Source organism: Grampus griseus (assembly GCF_964374135.1).
Source record: "Grampus griseus genome assembly, chromosome: 11".
In the NCBI taxonomy this organism is placed as follows: Eukaryota; Metazoa; Chordata; class Mammalia; order Artiodactyla; family Delphinidae; genus Grampus; species Grampus griseus.
In genome coordinates, this window is record NC_139005.1 from 15182603 (window position 1) to 15195502 (window position 12900).

The 12900-nt window shown below is 35.6% G+C and overlaps 1 protein-coding gene across 1 annotated transcript in view; it reads left to right on the forward strand.

The window, feature by feature from the left end:
* AEBP2 (AE binding protein 2) overlaps positions 1-12900 on the forward strand; it is a 57356-nt gene that overhangs the window by 24305 nt on the left and 20151 nt on the right. Inside the window, exon 3 of the mRNA XM_082665598.1 lies at positions 2204-2311. Coding sequence (XP_082521724.1) covers positions 2204-2311 — 108 coding nt within the window. The remainder of the gene's footprint in view (positions 1-2203; positions 2312-12900) is intronic.

Genomic DNA, 12900 nt, shown 5'->3' on the forward strand with positions numbered 1-12900 from the left:
TTAGTGTTCTGTTTTTTTTCTGTCTTAACTATTTCTTACTTTAAAAGCAGTTGCCAGAAAGAAATCTGTTTGTTTCTTGTTGCAGGGGTGATTTTACATGTGTCATTTTATTAAGTTCACTTTTGTATATGTTCTTTGGTGTGTTTGAGAGAAGAGGGCCAGAGGGAGATTTTGAGGAGGGGCGATAATAGGATATTATTATTCAAAGACTCGAATGAGTTACCTCTATGTTATTTAAAGTGATATTTTTAGACTCTCATGGTTAAATCCGAATGCTACTAGGAAGTGGAATCAATCTTAGGAGGTTACTTTGTGTTTTGATTGCCAATCTGGTATCTCCTGAACACAACATGAAGTTGGTCATATCTTTTGCAAGAAATGAGAAATATTTTATTCTTGTATTTGGACAGTTTATCGAATATTTTGTCCTCTGTTTATTAAATACCTTTTAACAGAGGAAATTGAAAATGTTAGCACATTTAATGTGGCTAAAAATTATGGGATACAAAATTATAGCCTTCATTTTAGACAGATCTTGAAAGAGCAGACTGATTTGAGACAAAATAAATATCAAAGACATTTGCTTCCCTTTTACATGTTCACATTTTGTGAAAAACTGAGCTAGTTTTTTCCTAAGAGCTTAAAGGAACCATGAGATCATCCATTCAAACCCCTTCCTGACTTTAGATTGTGTCTCTCTTCTTTAACATAAAATCTTTTTGTATCATTTTACTGCAGAAGGAATCTAATTAGTAAAAGTAGGCTTTCTTTCGCTCCCTTTGAGCATGTAAATTATGCTGCTTACTGGCTCTGTATTTGAGTATATCTGACTGATCTCACTTTACTAATAGTAATGGAATTTTCCTTATGCATGCTTGTTAGACTTTTACAGGTTGCATTGTATTACTTTGCAGTGGGTTTTACAGTTTACCTAAAGAAAATTTTGTCTACATTCATTTAAAAAGTAGCTTTTAATTCTGGTAACTTTAGGAATAATTTTATAAACATGTATTAGGGTCAGGAATTTTAAGTACCAAGGAGGAAATGTTATGACTTACAATATCTGCTTAACTAAAAGAAACCAGCAAATCTGTTGTAGAATCGAGATGTGCGCTAACATTCTTTAAGCGTATCAAACAGCAGCAGCAGTGTTGTCTTGTAAAATGATTTTGAGTAAAAATTGATCTCATTTACTTTAGACTGTTTTTCTAGACTTATAAAAAATTTTATTTTACACTTACTGTTTAATGATTGTTTCCTCAGTCCTGTGTGTAGCTTTGTTCTGTTCTATATGCAGTACATTATAATCTTCAGAGTGTGGCTCTATCTATAATTGTTATAACCTTAGAAAAGAACAGAGCCTATATATGGTTTTTGAAGGTAGCGGTTACAGTAGATTCGTACTTCTTTTACTGATGATGGGGAGCAGTTTTCAGTGTTCAGTTTGATAAAAGTAGAATCGGTCAAAAAATTGATACCTCAATGGTAGGAAAAAGATTATGTTGTTAGTTGTTAACCCAGTCACACTCGGTTGCCTGAACCCAAGAATGTGGATCTATTATGATGATAGAAGTATCTCATGACATTGCTTTTGCAGCTATATTAATTTTAACATTCTATATTAGATTTTGCTTCATAAGCAAGATAATTGGAAATCATTTTTAATAAGTAGAACAATATAAACATAAGTAGTGTTAGTATACATTTGAGAATAGGAAATCAAGAGCAGAAAGACTGTAATTGGATAATTTGTTTACTCATTCTTTGAATGAGTGTCCACCAATTGACTGTTTTGATTTATTTTCATTGTTTCTTTATACCTTAATATATTTCTGATATTTACAATTAATACATGCTTGTTCCCTCATGCAGTAAATACAAAAAATGTAAATAATGGTCCATGGTTCTAGTTCCTAGGGCTATATTGTTAATATTTTGTATATTTCCTTCTGAATGGCACTTTGGGATTGGTGTATCAGTTCCTTATTGAGGGAATGGACAGCAGCCTTAATGGGGAAGGGTTAAAACTATGCCTCTCATTCTGGAAGTTCAGGAAGTTTATCTACAGTAAGCATTTTGATTGACTTGTACAATAAATGTCTCTGTGAATTGAAGACTTCCAACATGTTTATTTGAATTTACAAGGAATAAAAGTCCTTGTTGAAATAAGTGATGAAAACAATTATGGCTCTTCTTTTAACAGGTATTTGTTTGCTTATGGAAAGGTTGTAAAGTATATAACACTCCGTCAACCAGTCAGAGTTGGTTACAGAGGCATATGCTGACACACAGTGGAGACAAACCTTTTAAGGTAAGTAAGTGTATGTGAGTTTTTTCTTCACTTCAAGTTAACACGTTTTTTAATGGGCATACTTTTGCCGTTCTAAAAGTTTTTTAAAGAACCATTTGTTTTAACATTCCCATAGATGCATGGAATTTATAAAATAGATGAAGGTAAAGATAATTTAATCTAATTTTTAAAAATTTGAAGACCAGAAAAAAGTCACTGTGAAGGTAGGGTCTTGAAAACAGCTAGTGTGCAGATCAGTGACTTGAATGTATGTCTTTAAAATTGCTTGGTTGTGGTTAATACCTCGTGCTCTAATTATATTTTCTCACTGTCATAGGTTTGAACCTTTTTATTAGCAAACAGTACTGATTATTATATGAAAAAATGAAATTGTAGAACATGAAGGGATTTGATTCTTTTCACTCAGTTTTGAGGTCATGCTACTGAGCTCAGTCATAAATTACCGAGTCAAATAGATGTATTTGGGGAAATCCTGTACAAAGAGCAATTTTCTGTAAAGACCATTTTTCCTTTTATCCTCATTAAAAGTTAAAATATTTTGGTTTGTAATTATGGAAAGTGTATACCATAGAGGTTAAAAGTTTGTATTTAAAGAAGTTTCATAAGTTAACACAGTATCTGCTGGTATATAAATACTGTGCCAGAAACTTCCCTTGGGTTTCGTTAGAGAAGGAGATTATTCTTGTAGAGTTATTTTTTTAAAAATTACTTAATTTTTTTGGAAAAGACAATCATTAACAATTTAAAAAATTATAAAGAAAACATTTAATTGAGAAATCTTGCTCCCTTTCTTATTCCTTATTTTCGCTCCCCCGAATATATAACCATTGTTCTTAGTAGTGAATTCTTTATGAAACTACAAGCAGATACATATATAAGATCATTCTCCTTCCTTTTACACAAAATCTAATAAACTATATACTGTCTGTATCTTATTTTTTATAAGCTTTTTATTTTAGAGCAGTTTTAGATTTATAGAAATATTACAAAGATTGCAGAGTTACTGTATGTCCTATACCAAATTTCCCGTTATTAACATTTTTATTGTATGTATGTGTACCTTGCTTTTGTAACATACTTTCTAGTAGAGATCTTTTCATATCTGTTCATAGACAATATTCTCTTTTTAAACAGTTTTACAGTATTCCATTTTGTTGCTGTAGCAGTTTATTTAAGCAAACTTGTATAGATACTTGGGTTGTTTTTAGTCTTTTCCTGTTGCAAATAGTACTGCAGTGATAAATCTTTGAACATATGTCATCTTGTACATGTGTAATTGTATATGTAGGAGAAATTCCCAAAATAATGTGAGTGGTTGGATCAAAGGCTATATAAGCATTGGTAATTTTGATAAATACTGCCAAACTGCCCTCTCTAGGGGTTGTGTCCTCATCAGCAATGTTAGAGTGTCTGCCTTCTTCACAGCTTTGCTAAGAGGGTGTTGTCAAACTTTTGTGTTTTTGCCCATCTAATAGATGAGAAATTGCATCCTGATGTAGTTTTTTATTTTTATTTTTTGGCCGCGCCTCATAGCTTTCAGGATCTTAGTTCCCTGATCAGGGATCAAAACCCAGGCCCATTCAGTGGAAGTGCCAGGTCCTAACCACTGGACCGTTAGGGAATTCGCTCCCCTGATGTAGTTTTGCTTTTCCTTTATTATTGATGAAGTAGGGCATCTTTTCATATGTTTAACCATTTGGATTTCTTTTCTTTTGTTCTTTTTAAAATAGTCTCATGGAGCCTTCTGTTGGCATGTGGGTCCTATAATGTTAACCCCCTAGTCTTCCCTATAGTCATACTACAGATCCTGGCCCTGAAGTACGTGACCTGGGACAGTTTTTTGAACTTCCCATCTAACACATAACTGGTAATAATAGTTACCTCATAGAGTTGTACAGTATATAGCTAGTAAATGTAAGAGATTATTGTTGTTAAAGTAAAAGAATCATTTCATTTCTCGTTTTATTTCCATATATTTTTCTTTAAGGCAGCAATTCTGTTGCTGGTTGATTATGATGTTCAGGTTAATTTCACAGCTTGTACAAATGGATTCCCCCCCCCAGATCTCTTTTTAGAAACTAGAGAAGATTCCCATTGGAGAGGGGGGAAGAAAATGTCTTTAAAAGGCAGAAGTTAAGGAGTGTGATTTAGTGAGGCATTGTTCTATAAATCATAGGAACCATTTGAATCAAAAAAACATTTTTTGATGTCTGTAGTACATGGCAACGTGCTAGGCATTTGGGAAGCAAGGTGAGTAGGAAAGGCAGGCCTCTGCCCATCAGGGAACTTACATCTTTAGGTTTATACAGATATAAGTAGATTTAAGTAGTGAAATGTCACTATAGGTCACTATAGTGACCTTCAAAAGGTTCTCTGGAAACATGAATTAGTGATGAATGGGGCTGGAAAACAGTAGTAGGAGGTGAGTGGGAGTTGGCTATAGAGAGGAGGTGATGAGGTGATGATGCTTGAGGCAAGTCCCTTTGAAAAAAATTTTTTTAGTTGTAACATGATATAATGTACAATAAAGTATTTAAAGTACACTTAAGTGTTCAGCACTTTACAGGTTTGTTTCGTATGTTTGTATGCACCTGTGTAACTACCATTCTGATGAAGAATATTTTCAGTAAAAATACTCAGTGTCCCTTCCCAGTCTATCCCCCTCCATCCTCTACTCCTTCCCCCAGGCCATGTTACGATTTCTATCATCCTGGCTTAGTTGTATGAACTTTTGTGTCTGGCTTTTTTTCACTGAACAAAATAGCGGTGAGATTTGTCCTTGTAGGTATCAGTCATTAAAAAAAACTGCTGTGTAGCATTCCAGTGTCCAATAAACCATAGTTTATCCATTCTTCTGCTCATGGTTTTCTAGTCTTTGGCTGTTATTAATCAAGCTGTCCTAAACACACTGTCTACATGTCTTCTGATGGCACACATGTACTCATTTCATTTCTCTTCGTTGTATCGTTAGGAGTGGAATTACTGGGTCATAGAATATGGCATATTTAGCTTTAGCAACTACAAACTCTTTTTCAGATTGGTCATATCACTTTACATTACCACCAGCAGTGAATGAGAGTTTTAGTTGCTCTGTAGTTTGGTATTTGCCATCTTGTTAATTTTAGCCATTCTGGTGTCTGTGTAGGGGTATCCCATTGTGGCTTTAATTTGTATTTCCCTGGTGAGTAATGATATGTTGCACACATTTTCATGGGCTTTTGGCTATTTGAATTTCCTTTTTTGGATGAAGTGCCTATTCAAGCCCTTCTCTATTATTTTATTGAATGATTTGTCTTTTATTATTATATAAAGTTTTGTATATATTTTGGATACAAGTCCTTTGTCAGATATGTATATTGTAAATGCCTTCTTCCAGTCTGTCTTTGGTTATCCTTCTCACCTTTCCTAATGAGATCTTTTGAAGAACAGTTTTTAGTTTTAATGAAATCTAATTTATCACTTTTATGGTTAGTGCTTCTTACATTCTATTTAAAAATTCTTTGCCAACCCTCAGTATATGAAGATGAGGAGGATCGTAACAGAGCTAAGAGTTTTGTCTCATGGTAATAGGGAGGTCATTTCAGAAGTGTGTGTGTGTGTGTGTGTGTGTGTGTGTGTGTAATATAATTTACAGGGGCTTCCCTCGTGGCGCAGTGGTTGAGAGTCCGCCTGCCGATACAGGGGACACGGGTTCGTGCCCCAGTCCAGGAAGATCCCACATGCCGCGGAGCGGCTGGGCCCGTGAGCCATGGCCGCTGAGCCTGCGCGTCCGGAGCCTGTGCTCCGCAACGGGAGAGGCCACAACAGTGAGAGGCCCGCGTACCGCAAAAAAAATAAAAATAAAAATTTACATATCATAAAACTTACCAAGTGTATAATTAAGTAGTTTTTAGTGTATTCACAGGTTTGTGCAACTCACCACTAATTACAGAAATATGTACTTTTGAAAGAAAGAAAAGGAAGCATTAAAGAATGAGTGGACTATTTAGGGAATCACATGTAGTTTCATATATTTAGCGATACTATATGGTGGCAATTTGAAAATATGTAAAAAAAATTTCTGACTAGTGAGCTTGGACTCTCTAGAAATTAAGTATAAAAGTAATTGGTTGCAAAATGTTTTCTTTGCATTACTGTTCTTATCTCTTATTACCTTCTAGTCTGGAATCTGATTATTATAAGGAGTTTGCATTGTATTTTTTGTCTTTTATTTTTACCATAGGCTTCAAGCACTTGCCAGAGAGTTCAGTTGTGTTCATATCTTAAACAGCATCGGTGTGGCTGCTTTGTGGTTGGATGGTTTGTGTGTGGGATAATTGATAGAATCATCTTGAAGAGAAATTTTTTAAAATGCACACTGTCTTTACTGAAAACATTTAAAGTTGTTAATTCTTTAGAATGAAGCCTGAATAAATAAAAGGGATGGAGGGATAGGGAAAGGAAGGGCTAGTATAGTGCCTAGTGTTGCCTGGCTACGACAGATGTTGGGAGTTCACAGCCAGCAAAGCTTTTCCTTAGTTCCTAGTAGACTCGCTCTTCTTCCTCCACTCTGTCACATGGAAATAAGTGTGTTATAAAGGTTATGCTTGCTTCATATTAAAAAATTTGACATTGACAAGCTTAAATAAGAAGGTAGTGGAACTATAATCTAACTATCTATGATATTTGACTTCTTAACATATATGTACAAAGTAAAGAAATAAATGGGATCATTTTGCACCTACGTGTATTGTACCTTTTTTTTTTTTGGGGGGGGGTCATGTTGCTTGACTTGCTGTATCTTAGTTTCTGGACCAGGAATTCCCTAGCCTACCATTTTAGTTTTGTATTGGACATCATTTCATGTCAATAAATTAACTTTTTAGTGGTTGTGTGATCTTTCTATGTAATAGTTTACCATATTTTATTTAATCATTCCTTGATGGATTTTGTTGGTCCAGTTTTCCACAATATAATCAGTTAACACATTTTTATAAACTACTTTTGTGAGCTAATATAAATTCCTAGAAGCTATTTTGTTCAGTCAAAGGGTATATGTCTAGGCTTGCTTTTGAAAGGTATTATTCCCCCTACAGAAAAACGTACCAATTTGTATTCTAACCAGCAGTGTATAATATAGTGCCTGTTTCTCAACAACCTTGAGGCTTGTTATTCTATCTTTACCAATCTGCCGGTATATGGTAACACATTTCTACTTATATACAGTGCAGACACATACAGTGTAAATACAGTATAAATACTTTTCTATGTATTCACATCATTTTTCCTCTGTATTAATTATTTTGTATTTTTAGAATGGAAATCCTTTTTGAGCTCATTATTCTTTTTTATAAAGTAGGAAAAAATTTCCCTCCTGTGATAGGAATTAAATATTTTCCCCATTTTGACCTTTTTCTTGACTTTTTATGGTACTTTTTCTAAAACACAGATTTTTTAAACTTTTAATTTTGAAAAATTTCAACTTGCAGAAAAGATACAAGAACTCCCATATATTTCTCTCTCACACATGTATGGGTAAAGAACTCCTGTATACCCTTCAGCCAGATTCACCAGTTAACATTTTGCCACATTTTCTTTCTCTGTATCTTTCCATCCAGCAGTACATCATCCATCTCTCCATCTGTCTCCCTCCCCCCATCTCTCTCTCTTCTTTCCTCTCTTTTTTCCTACATACACACACACACGCACACGCGTGCACACTATTTTGGGGGAACCATTTAAGAGGAGCCGTATCCCTAGATACTTCAGTGTGTGTTATTTCCTAAGAGCAAGGACGTTCATTTACATAACCTTAGTACAGTTACCAAGTTCCAGAAATTTAACATTGATGCCATCAGCTATTCAGATTTCACTAATTGTCCCAATAATGTCCTTCATAGCCGTTTTTCTCCCCCCTTGGTTTAGAATCCAGTTGAGGATCATGCATTACATTTAGTTTTCATGACTCCTTAAAACTTACAGTTTCCTCAGCCTGTCTTTATCTTTTATAGCACTAATATTTTTAAAAAGTATAAACATTTTATTTTGTAGTATGTTGCCCACTTGGGGGTTGTTTGATGTGATCAGATTCAGTTTATGCATTTTTGGTGAAAATAGAATAAAATTGTCACAGTATCACTTCAGGGGACACTTGATGAGAGTTTGTTCCATCATGGATGAAATTACCTAGCATCACTTGGTTAAGGTGGAATTTGCCAGGTTCTCTACCATAAACTTATTTGTCCCTTTACAATTAATGATTAATTTTTGGAGAGATACTTTGAACTATATGAATATATTGTTCCCCATTAGAACTAGTTTTAGTATCCATTAATGTTTCTTGCCTGAATCATTTATTACTATGAGGGTTACAAAATGAGTTTTTTTCTCTCTTACCATCTAAGTTTATAAGTTGACATTCTACTTTCAGCGCTTTCTACTCTTTATTCTATCAGTCAGTCAATCATCTGTCTACAGAATGACTCATGTATTATGTTATTCTTTTTTTTTAAATAAATTTATTTAATTTTTGGCTGCATTGGGTCTCTGTTGCTGCACGTGGGTTTTCCCTAGTTGCGGCGAGCGGGGGCTACTCTTCGTTGCAGTGCGCAGGCTTCTCATTGTGGTGGCTTCTCTACTTGCAGAGCATGGGCTCTAGGCACACGGGCTTCAGTAGTTGTGGCACGAGGGCTCAGTAGTTGTGGCTTGCAGGCTCTAGAGTGCAAGCTTACTAGTTGTGGCGCACGGACTTAGTTGCTCCGCGGCATGTGGGATCTTCCCGGACCAGGGCTCGAACATGTGTCCCCTGCACTGGCAGGTGGATTCTTAACCACTGCGCCACCAGGGAAGCTGTATGTTATTCTTTGGCTTATCATACATGACTATCATTTTGATGCTCATCTAATACAGATTTTTATATATTTATCAGTTTTTGCTCATGTGGCTTCTGGAGCAACTGTCTAAAGATTCAGATGGTAAAAGTCCATTGGAGTGTTGGTAATGGCAAAGGCTAGAAACTGGAAGCCTGTAAGACCTAATTGAGTTGACATGGGAAATAAATGAAAGTCATGGATGTTTCATTTATGTTTAAGTTACATTTGATGTTTCTTAAACTTGTTGTTTTGTGCTTGAGAAGAAGTTAATGTCATATGAAAATAATTGATCATGTCAGCTCGTTATGAAATTTTAGTTTTGTAAAATCAAACATACTCCTAAAATGTAAATATAGTTTTTTCTTTTAATAATGTTTATCTTTTATAATTAAAGTGCAAAGATTATTCCTAGATAAGCACCTTCTGCCCCGGCCTCTCCCCATATTCTCTTTGTCTTGTGTATACACCCTTGCTTTGTATGTGCATTTAGAGTTTGTGTGAAGGGGAGTTGCTGCTGCCATTTTGTTTAACGTAGTGAAACCTTTTATTATTAAAGGTTTGGAAAACATTACATGTGTTTATAGGACTAGGATTTTGGAATTCTTTCAACTATTCTCTGGTCTTCTTTTTTTTAAGTGTGATTTTGATTTTTCTTAGTCATTTGGTATTAAGCTTTATCATGGCTAATTGGCTTCAACTCACCATGCTCAGAAATATTTTACTTAACTGAAGAAAATAAAAATTAGTCATACATAGCATGTTTGGTGATCGTTTTGATTTCCTTTTTTGCCAGTGTGGCAGTGGCTTGTCTGGACAAATTTGTATAGTATGTTAGAAATTACATAGTTGAACTTTTCAGATAGGCTCCATAGTTTTTTTTTCTTCCTACATGTTTCTCCCCTACTCTAGTATTTCTGTTTACTTTGAACACAGTACTTGTCGTCACTTAGTTGTCATGGGTTAATGAATTTATTGTAAGTTTTCCTCAGCAGCTAGTCTCCAGCAGCTCAACATGATTGGCTTCGTTCATAATAGTGACACAGCTGAGTGACTTCTTATTGTGATAGAGTATTGCTTGAAAAACTCAGATTTTCTTTCAGGCCTTATACATGAAATAGACAGTCTTTTTAGGTGTTTTGAAATCAAGAACGTAGCCTAAATTGTCGATGAAGAAAAAAGAAATTTTATCAAACCAGACTTAAACTATCATATCTTTATTCCTGTGGGTGGCTTACAGTTGTGCACACAGGCAAATTCTGGTAATTTTTACAGGACATAGTGATGCTAATAATACATCATTCACTGCGATGGGTGATGCAATAATTTCCTTCTTCAGTTCCTTTGTAACCTGTTTTATAATGTTAGTCGATACTGATAATTTAAAAAATCTTCTGCTTTTTCCCCCCAGCATTTTTGAGGTATAATTGACAAATAAAATTGTAAGATACTTAAAGTATACGTCGTGATGATTTGATATGCATTAGTCAATTGTGAAAGTATTCCCTCCATCTAGTTAATTAATACATCCATCACCTCACAGATATATGTATAAAATACATTTAAAAATTATATATATATTTATTATGTATCTTTTTAAATTATATATATGTGTATATATATATTTTTTTGTGAGAATCTTTTGCTTTTCAACAGACATTCTCTGTAATAACACAAAGCTTAAAGCACCCTGTTCTAGCTTTAATTCTCTGTGTGTATGTCTCTGTGTGTCTGTGTATTTGAAGCTCTCATGTTCCCTAGCCTCGGCAGACAGTTTTTAGCAGGCTCCCACTGACCAAAGATGGTACAGTTTGAGTAAAATAAGGAAAATAGCTGCAGTGAACGTGATGATACTGAAAAACAAAAGGTGATTCCTCTCCCCTCCAGAAATGAAAAACCGATTGGTCACTGTTGAGAGTGGTAGGGATCTCATTATTTGGAAATCTGGTAAGAATCAAGAGGTAGTTCTTTTTTTACTATATGAGCTGTGCCACTTGGTATTCAAATTCTGGTGCCTGAGTTGCACCCATGACCAATTAAATTAGAATCTCTGGGATGTGCTGCCTGTCATTGCTATATTTAAAGAAATCTTTCTGGTGATTTGGGTGTGTACCCAGGCTTAAGAACTTCTGTTTACAAGATATTTCTCTTATGGGGGGACCTGTAAGAGAAATACCGCTTATTATAACACTAGGTGAACTTTGTTAGTTATAAAAGCTGATAACTAAGCAATATTTCTCTGGTAAATGAGGTTACCAATTCAGTGCTCGTTGAAAGGAGGGAAAAAGGCACAGGGGAAGAAAGATGTATGCTGTGTTTACTATGTGCATGTTGCATATGGGATCTTGTTTTTACTCTTTCTTCTCTGGGCCTCCTTGATATCACACTTGCCTGTTGTTCATCCCCACCCAGACTCAGTGGCTGCTTCTTCCCAGTCTGCTTTGCTGACCTCTGTTCTGCCTCACTTCTAAATGTTGGAGAGTGCTGTCAAAAATTCTCACCCTAGGGCTTCCCTGGTGGCAGCAGTGGTTGAGAGTCCGCCTGCCGATGCAGGGGACAGGCTCAGCGGCCATGGCTCACGGGCCCAGCCGCTCCACGGCATGTGGGATCTTCCCGGACCGGGGCACAAACCCGTGTCCCCTGCATCGGCAGGCGGACTCTCAACCACTGCGCCACTAGGGAAGCCCCATAGTCCTTTGGTTTTAAATACTGTGTATATTCTGATTACTCCCAGATTACCTCTAGCCCTGACTTTCCCTCTTGGATTCCAGAATAGAATATTCAGCTTGGATGTCTAATAGGGCATTTTGAACTTAACATGTACAAAATCTTGGTTTTCCATTTCAAACATGGTTCTGTTTTAGACTCAGTAAATACTAAGATCTTCCATCCAGTTACCCTGACTTTAAGAGCCCTGAAATAGTCTTGATTCTTCTCTTAACTTTTCCTATACTGCCCCACCGCCCCATGCATTAGCAAATCCTATCGATTTGCTTGCCTCTCAGGGTATTTTGAATATTATTACTACTTCTCACTCTGTTATTCCCAGTTCTTCTAAGGTTCACTTAGTTATTACTATTTGAAATCCTTGATAACTCCTCTCTAAATTAAAATCTATTTCTTAGCATGATGCATAATATCATATCTGATACTTACCTGCTTCTCTACTCTCATTCAATCCCTTACTTTTACCTTCATAGGAAATTGTGTTCCAGCCATACTATATTACTTGTAGATCTCAAATGGGTCACATTTTGCCCTCATTGTGGTTTTGTATAGGCTGTGCTTTCTACCTGAGAATCTTAAAAGCTTTTTGTTTTGGAAAGATTTTAGAATTACAGAAAGGTTGCAAAGATGGTACAGAGGGTACCAATGTACCTTCACCCAGTTTTTTTCCCCCGATCTTATCATCTCACATTCTGTGGTACATTTGTCAAAACTAGGAAACCAGCGTTTCTACCTGGAATTTTTGTTTTCCTTTAGATTACCTGCTAATAAATACTACCATATCTTCTGTGAAACTGGTGTTTTCTGCTCTATGTTTCAGTCGCCCCTTGTAGATTTTCATACTACTTAACGGGAATATGAGTATGAATAAGACAGTCTTTGTACTAGCAAAGAAAGTCTTAGTGTTGCTTCATTCGAACAAATCTGTTTGAAAAAACTGTCATTCCACGTTTCAAATTTTATAACAGCTCCTTGCCCACAAGAGTAGCTGACATATTGAATGTTTCAGTGGAT